At 43.7% G+C, this 15,528-nt stretch overlaps 1 protein-coding gene across 2 annotated transcripts; it reads left to right on the top strand.

The window, feature by feature from the left end:
* Positions 1-15,473, top strand: mbd6 (methyl-CpG binding domain protein 6). 2 transcript variants are annotated; one of them, XM_062427011.1, is made up of 13 exons: positions 1-577; positions 1,117-1,329; positions 2,189-2,328; positions 2,707-2,809; positions 3,305-3,476; positions 6,798-9,206; positions 9,584-10,602; positions 11,010-11,118; positions 11,307-11,452; positions 11,597-12,358; positions 12,626-12,678; positions 12,850-12,916; positions 13,743-15,473. In XM_062427011.1, the coding sequence occupies exons 3-13, from the start codon at positions 2,213-2,215 to the stop codon at positions 13,812-13,814; spliced, it is 5,028 nt and encodes a 1,675-aa protein (XP_062282995.1). In that variant the 5' UTR covers positions 1-577; positions 1,117-1,329; positions 2,189-2,212; the 3' UTR covers positions 13,815-15,473. The 2 variants fall into 2 exon arrangements, with proteins under 2 accessions (XP_062282995.1, XP_062282997.1); XM_062427013.1 differs by lacking the exons at positions 1-577; positions 1,117-1,329; positions 2,189-2,328; positions 2,707-2,809; positions 3,305-3,476 and adding an exon at positions 3,523-4,234.
* Positions 15,474-15,528: the final 55 nt, after the last annotated feature.

Here is a 15,528-nt window from a genome sequence, read left to right on the forward strand (position 1 = left end):
CTCCATTATTTTTTTTTGCTCGGAATCTGTAAGAAAAAAAAAACACAGTGGGCAACTGTGAATTTGGGATTACATGGGTCGTTATGGTTGTCGGAATACATTTGAATATAAAACGGATTTAACAGAGCAGAGGCCAAAGCAGCGGCTGGATAAGTGCGCAGGCAGCGGGGCGTCCTGCAGCCTGGCCGGGACGCTCAGTTAGCTCTGATAGCCTAGCTGGTTGCTCCGACAGCCAGGGCGCAGTAAAATGAAGCGGTACTGCCCTTTGTTTTTAACTCGGACTGGCAGACGGTGTACAAACGCTGAGCGCCGGGCGCGCTAATACGCAGTTTGAACGAGGGGGAGATTTATTTCATGGTTATTTATTAACGTATGAACCGTTTTCAAAACATTATTTGGCTAGTTCGTCAGCCAGCTAGCTAGCTAGCTAGCTCACTCTTGATTATCCCGCGAGCAGAGAAAAGCGAAGAGTCCAAAAACTTCGCCAACACGGAGAAAGAGAGAGAGGGAGCCTGACGCAGAGAAAGGTTTATATGTCCTGCTGCTGACACTCAAGTTAGCTCACGGCTGTCAATAAGTAAGTGCAAGCTTTGTTATCTAATGCATAGTTTTGTGCATGGCTCGTTTTGTCCTAAGAGTTTTGCATCGGAGTGTTTTGTGCGCCTGACAGCTGTCACGACAACATAGTACAAAGTAGGGTAAGCTTAGCTGCTAGCCTAGCTGTTAGCCTGCCGTCTATCAGTCGTGTAGTTTGGAGATTTTCTTCCATGACAGACTTTCACCTCAACTATGGATTCTTTTAAGATCTTATTTCAAGCTCCTGTCACGATGCTGCCTTGTTGGCTTGTAAGTTGGTCAGTGTTGTATAAGGCAGCTGCTTATATTGTAGCAGAACATCCAGTAAACCACGGGCCTATCCAAACACACCCTCCCACTTCAAAGTAGCCGCAGCTTCTTCTGAACTTGTGTTCTTTCTGTGAGAGTGATGCATCTGATTTGGTTTCTCAAGTGCCTTTTGCATCACATCATGCGCAGGAAATGGTTTATTTGATGAGTTGTTGTTACCTCGAGAATTTCTAGTCATGTTACATAATCCACCTCCACCTTTCTTTGCAGGCTCTCCATCTTCATCCAAGTCCCTTACTCTGACCAAATACACCTGCAGGAGTGATCCTCTGAGTCGAGGATCTGCCTCGTAGCTGGGGCGGTTCAGGTGTTTTTGGGCATCAAGTCAGGTTTTACTGGCAGTGTGCTTCTAACCCACCAGCATGTACATTGGACAGTGGATACCATAGCCAAAACAGGTCCTGGCTTCCCAAAGATGACAAGGTATGCAAGATGTTTATTTTTTTAAATTATTACTTTACCTTGGCTTTACCTTAATCCTTACCTTCGTCTTTTTTCTTTTGCCATGGCCACACCCAGTGATTTGAATTCCTAATGTTGAAGACAACTTTGTGTAGAGGCTTGAATTGTCAGGAGCAAAGATGAAGGAAAGAAGGAAATGAATCTTAGATGTTTTGTTAGACCCTTTTGGGCATGTGGAGGACACCTGGATAATAAAGTCTCATTGAAATGGCATTAAAATAATCCAAACCATGTAAGGAACAGCCTGTATTTAATGCATCCTTCACAATTCTGGTTGAATTTAGCATTTTACCAAGGCTAGATTTCGTAATATTTGGTATTTGATGTTGATACTGGGTGTTATGTAATCAGATGAACATGGGCCTCACATTTGGCATGTAGGTTGCTTTAATTAGAACATTGATATCCTGAAGAGCTGCAGCTGCAGAGACATTCAGTCATCCGTTTATGTATGTATGCATTTACTTACTTAGTGACCCACACTGAGCCACAACAAACTACATTGACAGATGCAACAATCTATATTTGCATGTCTGTACATTTTTTTTAAAGAAGCTGAATTGCTGACATGGGGCTATAAAAATAAACATGACTTGACTAATAGAAAGCTCTTGCATGTTATAAGCACATGTAGAGTGTAATTCCAAAATGACGTTCAGATGTGATGTCTGTTGTACACTACGGAAGCTGTAAGATGTCTTTAGCTTACAACTTGAACATGAACACATGATTAGTTTTTAGGCTTGTTGAATGAATTAAATTCCATTTGAAGGGATTAAAGAATAGATATTTGAATAACATGCTGCTTATTATTTTTAAGGTGCTGGCAGGCCGCAGTTACAAAATGATGGGAGGCAGTGAGACTGTCAGTGGGGACAAGGATGGGGTCCACACCGCTGCAATACACATCCCCATCGGCTGGCAGAGGAGAGTGGAGGGCGGGCAGGTGATCTATATCAGGTGCGTTGGTTCAGCTGAACAGAAAGCACTTATTGTTGATGTATATAAATGAATGGACAAATGATCTTGATTTGAACACAAAATTCATACTTAAAGTTATATGATAAAGAGACAAAGAGCTGACATGTCAATCAACTCCTCATGCTTTTAATATAACTTATTTGTCATAACCACAACTATTCTGTGAACTGTGGAGGATCTCATATTTTTCCTTTATTTCCAAATCCTCAAAACTCAATGACATTTAAATTATGAGGTGTATTTTCAGCTTTTCAACTGAGAACATCACTGTGCTTTCAACAGATTTTTTTGTTCACATCCTTTTTATCCTTTGCCTTGAATGTGCTTTTACATTTTGTTGCTATCTTCTTCCTGTAGTCCTAGTGGCACTGCCCTATCCTCTCTGGATGAGGTCAAGACGTATCTGTTGACTGATGGCACCTGCAAATGCGGTCTGGAGTGTCCACTCGTCATCCAAAAGGTATTGTTGCTCTATAAGCTTAATTTGTGGTGTGTGTATGTAGTGAAGGTGGTGATACTTTTTGAATATACTTGCACAGATTTAATCAAAATGTATATGTATTTGGAACATTTTATCTTTTTTTGGTCAGTATATATTTTTTAAAATCAGCTTGAAATGCAGGATTTGAATGAACTAAGAATAGGAAATGAGAGAAAAGTTATTCAAGGGGTCTTATATTAATATTTAAATTAACATCATATTAAAAACTGTAATTTAGGAGTTAAACCAAACTTTGCCCATCTCTGCATGGAGTCATGGTTAACCTATTCTTCATAAAACCATGAAGAGATACACACAGTCTGTAGTGATTAGCAGTGGTCCATGAGTGAGTGTGAATACAGAAGTGTAAAATACCTCCACAGGTGCCCTTAACTGTCGTAAATTGGATAAAGTTTTATGCAAAGGGTTTCCTCTGTATTCTGCCTAATCCTCTTTTTATCTTGTACCCTGCAGGTTTTTAACTTCACTGTGGGAGTGAAGGTAGAACAGCACAGCCAGCCTTTAGGCAAAGCAGAGCAGGACATGACCAAACTATGTAACCATCGCAGGAAAGTGGTAGCAATGGCTGCTCTGTGTCGGAGTATGCAGGCTTCACAGCTGCCCTTTGCTAACCTTCATCATCCAGGTAAATTTTGACACACTACTGTTGACACATGCCACTCTTGTACTATCAAACATAATCTAACTACAGAATAACTAATCAAACTAGCTTTTATATACTGATTTCTACATTATTGCTAAACAGATACTGATCAGCTTATGTATAAAATGTTATTTTACATTCACATTTTAATTTTTATATGGCTGGAGTGTCTCTGTCAGGTATCTCCACTGTTAGATAGTAACACAGTCTGTACACTACCAAATCTCTTGCTATTTGGGTTGAGTGTTTTGTGTGCACAGGAGTAACCTCTCATATGATCTCACAAATTTACTCTATTGTGGGTGGGAACGTACAGTCAGTGTCATCATCATGATGGAATGAATTATAGATTAAATTTAATTTATGAAAGTATGAGAGGCTGTTATTATTGGGTTTAACCATCCAACCTCCCAGTACACCATAAGCCTCAGAGTAGTCTTGCTCTCCCCTTTTTGTGCTCTCTCTATTTAGACTTGTTGTGTGCTTTAATAAATTAATTTAAACGTAAATAACATCAAACAAATAGACATATCTAATCCAAATCTCCTCAGGAAACAAAACAGCAAATGCTGCTCTGAAATCTGAAGCCATTTTGCTGTCTGGTTTGTGTCTGTTCATCAGTCGTCAAGAGAAACAGTGACATGATTCATAATGTTCAACTGCAATTCATGAAAGAGCAAAATGGGGGGAGGGGGATCTGCTGGAGCAGGCAGTGATGGTGGGAAATCCTGCTGGATCAGGTGGGTGTTGGATTTTTTTTTTTTTAAAAGTCCTTTGTAAACCCTTTTTTCTGATATGCTTTTCTGTGCTGCAGGTGTCAGCAACTGAAACCACTGCGCTGCACGCTAACGTGTTCATCTCTATAGATATTTTAATTGCAGTGGTGTAGTTTCACATTGAACACAGGATACATTCAGCGAAACTCAGGATGTGTGGTTGTTACAATGTGTTGTCTTGCTGCAGTTTGTATTCATCGATATATTTAAACATGACTCAAAAGTCTTTCAGTTTGCAGCAGAACAGGTCCATCATCTCTTTTGTCTTGATACAACTATTTATATGTCAACAGTATATGTCAAGACATGACTTCCTTTTGATTTATTTGGTTCTTTTGTGCAATTATTTTCTGCTTTCTTGCTAATGGTCATTCAGTTAATGCAGATCCGCCATAAAGTGAAACTAAATTGATGTTTTAAAAAAAAAAACACCAAGTTTTGTTAGATCGCACTCTACTACAGATTTACACATCACACAGAAATGCATCAAGTGCCCATTAATAGACCCGAAACATAACCCCTATAACCAGCAGGCGATTTGAGGGGGGATGGTGTCCCCCTTGTTAGCAAAATGACCAAAATGCGTCCCCTTTGTTAACCTGCCATCCCCTCTCTGTCAGGGCAGAGCAGGGATGCTTATTGAGTATGTTCTGCCTGACTCATTAATCCTTTACAGGGTTTCCCATTTATGTATTAAACTGCAGCGGATCGCCACTGTTTAATTAGCCCCGCTAGTTTTCACGTCGGCATTCCCATCCTACATAACTTGTGCTGTCCCATGGATACACAGCCTGTTCAATGCGCTGATGCTGCGCCGTTACCCTGCCTCCCTCCCGCTCTCCTCCTGGGTGTGCGCGTGGGGGGCTTGCCAGGAGGGAAAATAGCGGGGAGACGGAAGTACAGCGGCACAGAGCAGACACACAGGCATGCTAATAACATCATGTCATCAAAAAAGAAAAGGAGGACAGGTTGACCTTCGTTTATTTTTTCAAAAATAAAAAGACAGGCGAGAAATTAGCTTGGATTTGATTCCTATCCAGACTATGCATGAAAATTAGCCTGTGTTACACAGGTAATGTTGCCGGTGCAACTTTTACCTTTTCTTAGGTGACTGCTTTACGTGAAGTAACGTTAAATATCTGTAAAGTCTCCACAACTAAAAATATGTTTTTCTTTTTGTTCATTCAGTTAAATGTTTGCACATAACATTACATTCTGTACAGTGAAGCTCAGAGTTTGACACTGAAGGCTGTTTTCACACTTATCTGCTGAAAGTGGAACATTTCTCTGTGCTCATTGAAAACCAAAATTTAAAGGGTGGGCCTACAGTGTGTGCAAGATTTGTGATATCACAAATTGTTTGGAAGCCAGATTTGTCCAGTATTCAGCATATATAACTGTGATGTGAGCACATACACTGAGAATGGACTTTACAGTGAAGGAGCAGACTTGTGTACAGACTTGTGAAATGAAATTAATAGATTATGGAATTAATTATATTTAATGAGGTAGAAGGTGTAGATGTGATTTTAAGGTTTTTAACAATAGATTTATTTATTTTTTGTGGAAAAATCATATCAGACATAGAGTCAAAGTAGAGTGGGCTTAGCATATTTAATATAGGCCTACATCTTAAAACATATCTAAAGGAAAACTTTAGTAAACAAATCATTTTATACAGTCCACTAGCAGCACTATTTACACTAAAGCCCTGTGGGAAACAAAGCTTTAAATTCGTACCATTACTTTTGAATAGAATGGACAAAGTCAGATCAGCAGCAGGGCAACAAGGTGGAGGAGAGAGAGGAGCAGCAGGGCAACAAGGTGGAGGAGAGAGAGGAGCAGCAGGGCAACAAGGTGAAGGAGAGAGAGGAGCAGCAGGGCAACAAGGTGAAAGAGAGAGGAGCAGCAGGGCAACAAGGTGAAAGAGAGAGGAGCAGCAGGGCAACAAGGTGAAAGAGAGAGGAGCAGCGGGGCAACAAGGTAATACAAGAACAATAAGGTATGGCAGATGTCTAAAACAACATGCCTATCATTAGATTTCTGAGGTTTACGAGGTGCACTTGAAGGCACCATGACGTCTCACAGGCAAAGCGTTTTTATGAGCGACTGACCGCAATTGGTGGTGGTGGGGTGGTTAACAAGGTGCATCCCCCTTGTTAAAAAAAAAACCAAATCGCCCACTGCTTATAACCATGTACAAGGTTTGTATGAACACATGAGGTATGTGATATAGATATATATATATATTATATTACCAAAGAAGTATGCAGGTTTTTGCAGAAGGCTTACTGCTTGCATGGACACATAAGCATTTTCTGCCGATGTTTGGCCATATCTCTAAGGTAGGGTTCTTAGGAATCAGCATGAGCTAAAGATTGCACACCAATTACCTTTTTAATTCTCAGTTATAAATTGTGCACAAGATATTTTATGAATGTAGAGAAAAAGACATTGGCAGAGCCTGTTTTTATATTGTAATAAAAACTGTAAATGGTAAATGATTTTTGTGTATGTCAATTTCTAGAGGTGAGCAGTGGAGTGGACAGCCGCAATCCAAAGAGGGCCGATGTGGGGCGGGAAGAAGAGAACCGAGGAATCTACCATCCCAAACTCCATCCAGTTCCAGCTCGACCTCACAACAACCTGCACCCGAACCCCTGCGCCACCCCCAAATCCTCCCACCAGTTTATTTACCCTTACAATGGTTCCTCCCCGGTCCTTCACACAGGCACGAACTCTCACCATCCCCTAGATGCCTTGAGAAGGCTTCATCATCCTCCTCCTCTCCCTGTGTCCTCCACCTCTTCCTCCAGCTCCTCATTCCCAGCTTACAGTGCTGCACAGAGGTCACCCCGTGCCCCCACGCCTCAGAATGTCAGTCAAGGTCAAAGAACACCTAAAACCCCAGAGACTCCTGGTTCTCCTCGGTTAGGGCCCCTCTCTTCACCTCCTCCTTCCTCCCCTATGAACCTGGGCGGAGGAGGAAGAGGAGCACAGACTCACGCTCATCATCCTCATGGTGTCATTGTGGGAGGCTCCCCTCTCTCTCCATCTTCTTCTCTCTCTCCCTCTGTCCATAACATGAACTGTGTGTCTCCTCACCAGCGGTCCCGCCACCCTTCAGCCTCTCCCTCCCCTCTCTATGAGCAAGGAGGAGGCTCAACAGCAGCAGAAGGAGGAGGACTGACGGGAAGTAATTTCCCTCAGAGGAGGAAATCCAGCTCTTCCTCTCCACACTCCCCTCTCCCCTGTGGCTCCCCAAATCCCAGTCCCCACTTCCCCAAATACAAGCTGGAAGACATCATGGAGCAGTTTAAGAACTCAGGCAACAGCAGCACTAATAACCACCACATCCTACTCCCTACTAACCCCTCTTTACTGACCAACCAAAGCAGTAGCAACCCCCATGCTCTCTCCATGAAACCCTCAAAGAGTGGCATGAGTCCGACTCCCAGCACAGGACCAGCAGGTTTTGGGTTGAACTCCACAGGGCCATATCTGAACCACCACCACAGCCATCAGGGCAAGATGCCACACCCAGCTTCTTTTCCTGCGAGTAGCCTGCTCTCTGCGGCTGCTAAGGCTCAACTGGCTAACCAGATAACCCAGGGCCAGAGCTCAAATGTGGCCAGCAACCAGATGAACTTGCCCTCTTCTCTGGAGGTCTTGAAAGAGGCACAGCAGCAACAGTCATCAAAGGTAACAAACAGCACTTTACATAACAGCAATCCTCCCTCCTCCATCGCTTCTACTAGGCCGCCCCATCTCTCCCTTGCAGCAGCCTCCTCCGTCCTCTTTCCTCCATCCCACTCTCTGGCCCAATCCCTGGCTTCCTCCTTGCCCCACATGCCTCCCACAGCAGAGCGCAGTGCGTCACACAGGAAGAGGCAACGGCGATCTCCCACAGTGCTCAGCATGCTAAGAGACACCCAGCATCTGGCTAATGGGCCGCGGAAGACCCCACCAGGAGATGCTGTTTCTGCCACTGTTATCAACCTATCCTCCTCTTCCTCCCAGCACTCCTCCTCCTCCTCCTCTACCTCAGCTGCGCAGAACCAGAATGCTGTCATGTTAGAAAACCATCATCATCTCCTCCCTGGGCAGACGCTCAGGCTCCCTGCTCCTCGTCAGACAGCACACCTTTCCAGGCCTCCTCGACAAAGCGAGGCTCTGGATTTCACTACAGGCCTGACACCGACACCTCTTGGCTTGGATCCTCCAACACAGCCTCTGTCTGCTTTGTTACACCTGCTCAGTGTGCAGAATGCACAGGCGTCGGCATCCAACTCTGCTTCAACTCAGCCAGAATCTGTGCCTGTTGAAGAAGGTGGACACACTAATAAACAGAGCCCCAGACTCTCACCCTCCTCTCCACTTTCTAATGTGAGGCACCCACAGACTCTGTCACCGTGCCGAACCACTAACACTAATCCTCTCCCCTTGGTGGCACAGCCGCTTTCTCCTCCTGCCTCATCTCAGTTCATATCAGTGCAGTCTCAATCACAGCCTCAGTCTACTAAATCAAGTCCTCTACAGAGACATTCTCCAGCTTCTACAGCCCACTCAAATTTAGCTTTACACAACAACAGCAGCTCTTTTCAGCGTATGTCCCCAGCTCCATCAGACAAGCATCAACCAACTGAGAACCACATTCCTAAAGTTGACTCTGTTTCTCAGGCACCTTCGCGGGAAGCATTACCACAGGGTATTGTAGCAACAGAGATTGGCATTAACAGCATGTCTACATCTGAGGACCTGAGTCATCCTCAAGGCAGTGTTTCTATGGCGATATCCACCTCCCCGAAGCCTCTTGATCTTAGCAACCATGTCCTGGCCATACTCGCAGCATCCTCCACTGTGCCCCAGGGAGAGGGTAGCTCCTCCAACCGTACCACTGATGTTGTGTTGCCTTCCCAAGGAAATCACACTGCAGGTGAGAATCTTTTTCTGTTTTGAAAGGTTGTGATTTTGGTGAACTTGTTAATGCATATTGAAGTCATATGGTGCAGAGAGCCAAGTAAAGTAAGTCTTATTTTGTGAGATAGTTCAGGATAAGGACTACACATTTTTCTCATGTTTGTACCCTTTATGTATCTTGCTCAGGATCAAGTGAGTGCATATGTTTATTTTATTCATGTGTCATTGCTGGCTTGGGAATCTTATATTGTTTTGTAGCTGACTGCCAACGCTTAATTCTGCCTCAGAGTCAACCGCCAAAATGATGCAAATCACCCAGCTGAAACTCCTTGTATAAAATGGATCAAGCCAGATTGAACAGAGATGAAAATTCACGTGTCTCTCTCTCCACAGGGCCAGAGGAGCCTGGATGTGTGGACCAGAAGGTCTCCACAGTGACCAAATCTCTAGCAGCCACCAGCCCTGGACCTGCCCTCTCCTCTAATCTTGGTGATAATAACAGTCCTCATACACCTACATCTGTGGGCGACTCAACTGCTCCCTTACCTCTGGCAGAGGCTTTCCCCTTCATGAACCAAGAGCAGCTGCTTCAGCTGCTGTCATCCACAGGAGGTCTGCCATCCCTCCTGGACCCTGCAGTCCTGGCTTCTTTGCACCTAGGGGGACTGTGGTTGGGTGGGCAACATGCACAGATGCCTCCTGCCAATGCTACACCACAAGCACCACAGAATCTTACAGAGCAACAGCAATCAGAGGAGCAGCATTTACTAATACAACAACAAGAGACTCATCAGCAAAACCAGGATCAGCAACAGAAGCAGCAACAAATAAACCACAATCCTCTCTTTCCTTTGTTGCCCTTGTTGAGTGGTGCCCAAGGGGAGTTGCCTCTGAACCTTTTGGGCCTGCTGAACCCACTTCCACCCCCAGCCTCAACACCTACCCAAGGACAGGAAGCTGATTTGGGGCTAACAGAAAAACCTAGCCTTCAGGCTCTGCTTATGGCATCCTTGTTGCTCGGACAACAGCAGGCACATTTGTTACCCCTATCTGGGCTGAGTCAGTTGAGCCAGGTCAGCTTGGAAGTTCCTCTCCAGCAGCAACAGCAGATCCCCACCACATTGGAGGGCCTCACCCTGGATAAGACCTCTGGCCTCCTGGATCCATCAACCCTACATGGATCAGGGCTGTTGGAGGTCTCCCAGGGCCTTCTGCCCCTTCCTCCAGGAGCTGAGGGCTCTCTCCAAGCTCTGCAATCTCTGCTCCTTCCTGCCGCTCTTCCTCCTCATCATGCAGCCTTTCTGCCCCTAAGCCCCGCCCTACTCACTGCTGCCCTGAGTTCAGCTGAACTCAACCCACCTCCCCCCACCCAGTTAGCTCCCGCACAGCAAACCCAACATACCCAACCTCAGGTAGGCTCCCCCTGTCTCCTTAAGCTCCTTCCTCTGGGCTCCTCCTAGTTTCCACAGTAAAACCTATGAAGTCATTTCCTCAACTACTCCATTGTTTTCATCTCTGCTAGATGCTTATTTTCCTAAAAAAGAAAAAACTACCATTTTCCTTGTTTTTTTCCCAATCTATTTTAAAATGGATCCCTCGCACTACGTTTCGTTTTGTTTTGGTTGGCTACAGTTCATCTGTCTTTAATGTATTTTACTTGTGAATGCACGTTTCTGGGAAACATTTTTAACTTTGCATGTAAAAAATCAACAATTCTTGCATCCAAGTCATCTGACAGAGACTCTACATTCTTTTTCTCTGACTCACCATTGTGAAATTTGTTCATGTGAAACTCTTAATACTCTCTTCAACTCTGCAGGTACCTACTGATGCTGGTGTTGATACCCTCATCCCTCTATCTCTCCAAGGCAAGGACAACACCCTCCTCCAACAGTTACTGCCCACTTTGCTTAACCCTGCTGTATTAGGTGAGTTAGTGCCCATCCTCTCTAACACTTCAGATCACATTCAGGCCACATAATGATTTTCAGTTATATGTCAGAAGCTAAAGACATAACATTAGCGAAGACTAACTGTTTTCACTGTTAAAACATTGAGGGCATACTGTAGCAATACGCTAATATACCAACACATCCGTGAACTTTGTCTATTGTAGGAGATCTTTCTGGCATCGCAGGCCTCCATAACATGGTGGGTCTTGGAGCAGGTTCCATCCTCCTACCCCCAGTCCAGACCTCTGCTCTAGGCATGCCTCTGCTGCAGGGTCCTGATGGAGCCATCAACTTGCTCAACAACATACAGGTTGGTAACTGACATGTAGCTTTGTGGATCGTAAGTTAATAAATGGGGATAATTAGCTTTTTGAATTATTATTTTTTGCATTGTTTGATCTCTTTTTTGGGATCTTTTGACCGTTATTGATCGCTTCAACTTTTTTTCCTCCAGCTAAACCTTGCACCTCCCTCAGAAGGAGAGAAGCCAGTCCTGTTGCAGGAAACACAAAGCCCCGCCCCACAGGAAGACATTCCAGCCAGTCCGATTGCCCGTGAAGTTGTCCCCAGTCCCATTCCAGCTCCTGCCCCTTGCCAAGAACCCTCCCCACCCCCACAGCGAGGGTCTGAGGGCAGGTCTGTTATTGATCCTTACACCTCTTTCATGGACACAATTTATACCTCCTTCCTTCAAGTCAATGCTAAAGAGCAGGAGGACGGGGCCCACTTGGGGCCATCTGACCCTACTTCACCCTTCTGTGCCTTACCGCCGGTTTCTTTCCCTGTGGAGCACCATACCCCGTCCACCCCTGTCCCAACTCTGCCCCAGGCAAGTGCCCCAGTCTCCCTCAGTCCACGTCGGGCTTGTTCGCTCCGCAATCCTGACTTATCCCGACTCAGCTTGGAAGCAGCTGCCCATTCGCCAGCCCAGGGGACGCCTAAGCCCACTGAAGACGGGGCTACGTCTCCCTTACAAAGGAAGCCGGTCATGGTAGAGGGACATACCCATTCAGAGCCTCCTCTGCCACCCATATACCTGGAGGAGGCTAAGACAGACTGTACTGGGCCAGCTTCAGCTGTGTGCCCCTATATAGATGCAGGGGTGGACAGGCAGGGACATATTCCACAGGCGGGGTACCTCAGTCCCAGGGATGGTTGCAGTAGGGGGCCCAATGAGGAGACAGCAGGAGCACTGCTGCACACTGAACAGGGAAGGGTGAGTGCCTGGATGTTCTGTTTCCTTCAAACTCAAAGGCAAGATTTTATATCACAAAGTTAGGACTGTATTAGAGAAGTACACATCAATTGAACGGGAAGAAACAAGGGTTAATAGGCACTGAGCAGTTAATTTGACCCAGAGCCTCTCAGTGGGTTAATTCAACAGTGAATAGAGGGATGTAGCATTGTGATGGACTTGAATGGCTGCATTTTTAACTATTGATAGATGATTTTTGTAATTTGATTTCTGTTTGTACTTTCCAAGGATCAAGCAGGAACAGTGGGGGGAGCCAGAAGAGGAAGGAAAAGGAAACAAACGTAAGTTGTCTTGTCAATGGTTCATTCCTCAGACATGATATAGGCAGAGAATCACCTGGATAAATGCAAATCCAGTTGCACTGTAATCTGACGATGCACGAGAAAATATTTGTGTTGGTTTATTTGGCTATACTCTGCTCCATGAAATACTGTTTCTTATTTGTGTGGAAGGCTACAGAATGTGTTAGAAGATTTCAGAGACATGGATGCTACAGCACTAGAGGAAACCAAGGCTACGGTAAGACCCTGCCCCCCTCAGCCACTGACAGATCTACAGTATTGGTTTAACTATCAGCAGCACTGGTTAATTACTCTAACTGGTGTCATTAAGCTGTTTTTAATCAGACTTCTTCCAGCATAGCCTATTTTCCTCTTGTTATTAATAAACATGCTGCTAGTACTTTCCAACATATTAATGTCATCATATGTGACATTTTAATATCATTAAGCTGCTTTACCACTCCCTATAGATGATTCATAGATGAAAGAAACAGTGAATTAATTAGTTTTAATGTCTTTGTTCATTCATGCCATGTCTGGTAGGTCAACAGACATGCCACTTAGACACTAATCCACAACTCAGCAATCACAGTATATCACATGGACAAACAAAAACAGAATTCAAGTAAACAATCTAACCACAAGGTCCATTTGCTCTTCTGGAGCTTTCAGTCATGTCACATGATCTTTATTTCTGAACATTTGTCCATGTTGGTTAAAAGTCTAAGTCTTGACCTTGGAAACAGAAGTCGAGACAACAATCTCAAATCTGAATATTGGACTTTTTTGTCAAGAACTGTTGACCCCAAAAAGCAGCATGTTTCAAGTTTTTGTTCAGATTCTTAAAAACCGTAAGAGTGAGACACTAGTTTTTGTGGGGGCATTATTCTGTAGTTTAGACTGCACTCTTACTTCTCTGTGAAGGGTAAAAGCAAATGCCAGATGTGAAGGGAATCGCAGCGTAGCTCTGCTTGCAGTGGTAAATTTGTTTCACAGCTGGCAAGCTGGGAGAAGAAGAAAACGGCTAATGGGACTTAAATTTCTCCCTCTCTCTCCTGTTCCAGACAGCACTGCTGAAGCCTGAGAGGTCAGTCCGTGGCAGGAGGAGACGAGGCGCAAGGTCTCAGAGGCAGTGATTGGTTGGAGGGAGCTGTCAGTCAGAGCTGTTCACCAATCAAAGGCGGCCATACGCCTCTCTTTCCCCCTCCATTTCTCCATCATCACCACTGTTCAGACCTTTTCTTAAAAATTCAACTGCACTAATATTATGCCGTTGTCATGTCAACCATTGTTATGACAACCACTATGAAAAAAAACATAGAGGTCTAGTCTGAAAAATTAATTTATAAAAATTAAAAAAATTTGAAGATAAATGTGGATACTTTTTCACTTAGGTCTTCTCATAGGTGTAGTTCACAGAATAATGGTTGCTTGATGTGATCAGAGATCTCTTAATCATGGTTGATGTTAGAATTATATCAATGAGAAAACACAAAAAATAATGAGTACTGTTTTCTTCTCATCAGTGTGTTACTGTGAGTCAGGATAAAGCCCATCTACTTGAACGATGCTCTCTGTTGAAAGTGTGTGTGTATGTGTGTCTTTTAATGTGTTTGAGTGTGCGTTGGACAACAGTGCTATTGCTGAGCCCCTCACTGTCCGACCGTGGTTTAGTTGAACTTATTATAATTTAATGAACGACACCGTCTGTTAGTAAGGTAAAGCGTTCTTTGCAGAGACGCACAGCGGTTATATTTAAAAAAAAAAAAAAAATGTTTTCAGAAGGTGCTGAAAGAAAACATTAGACGGATCAGGCTTGAGTTCCTGTTTTTTCTTTCACGGTATAAAATAATTTGGTTCATCACAGCAGAAAATAATCATGACTCCACATGTCCTGCCAGATGTCCTTAATATTTTGTTCATCACTAATAATTTCATGGACTGAGAAAACATTTATTTAATGTTTGTACAGTTTTTAATCATTTCGGTAGTTGCCATGGTAACCCAACAGATGACAAATTAATTTGACAACATCCAGTTTGTGACATTTGCAAAGTCGACCATCTCAATACGCATCGTTTGTCACACTGAAGCTGCCCGCTGACATTTCACATGCTGTGTTATTTGTTGCTGTGAAGAACTGTGTGCACCTCCAGACTGATGGAGATCAATTCATATCTGTTGACTTAACGCCCACTCCCACTTCACCCTCCAGTTATGAAATAAATGTGTGGAGAAAATGTTGAATTTTGAAATGAAACATTTGCAGGAACCCTTAAGTTTATAGGCAGTACAGTATGTCCATTGATTGGTCGAACGAATGGTGGGAAAACTTAAAACACAGAGAGCGATGATGTCTTAACGTGGATCTGTTGAGTCCGTGTGTTACTGTGGATTTGGAGTAATATCCTCCCTCTGTCTCCTCATATCACTGTTTGAGCTCTCCTCCACACACTGCCCTGTCCCAAGAGTACTGGCATCTCTAGCTGTATTTAAAAAATTAAAAATAAAATAAAAAATAAAGAAAAGTGAAAAAGAAAGCAGATTATGCAATTTCTACACTTGGAAATGTGTACATATGTACAGTTAATGTGTTTTATTTTGATTTTATATTGTTAGAGAAAGAGACGAGAGAAAACAATGAATTGTGAATTTTTCTGGGAATTGTAATTAAGTATTTTTCTCATTCTACCCCTTGCTTTCAATACTTATGTTTAAAAAGACGATTAAATTGTGGACTGTAGCTTTCTTTTTTATATGGGAGTCTTTTTTATTTAATATTAAACTATTTACAGAAAATGCACCTTGTGTCAATTTGTGTTCTGAAAAGGATGTGAGAATCTGAAACGT

This window comes from Scomber scombrus, chromosome 10, assembly GCF_963691925.1.
Source record: "Scomber scombrus chromosome 10, fScoSco1.1, whole genome shotgun sequence".
Lineage (NCBI taxonomy): Eukaryota > Metazoa > Chordata > Actinopteri > Scombriformes > Scombridae > Scomber > Scomber scombrus.

Bases quoted from the DNA above. Each gene is read 5' to 3' on its own strand.
- mbd6 (XM_062427011.1), top strand. From the start codon at position 2,213: ATGATGGGAGGCAGTGAGACTGTCAGTGGGGACAAGGATGGGGTCCAC. The intron at 12,359-12,625 runs GTGAGTGCCTGG...GTACTTTCCAAG, and splicing joins TGCACACTGAACAGGGAAGG to GATCAAGCAGGAACAGTGGG. The intron at 12,917-13,742 runs GTAAGACCCTGC...CTCCTGTTCCAG, and splicing joins TAGAGGAAACCAAGGCTACG to ACAGCACTGCTGAAGCCTGA.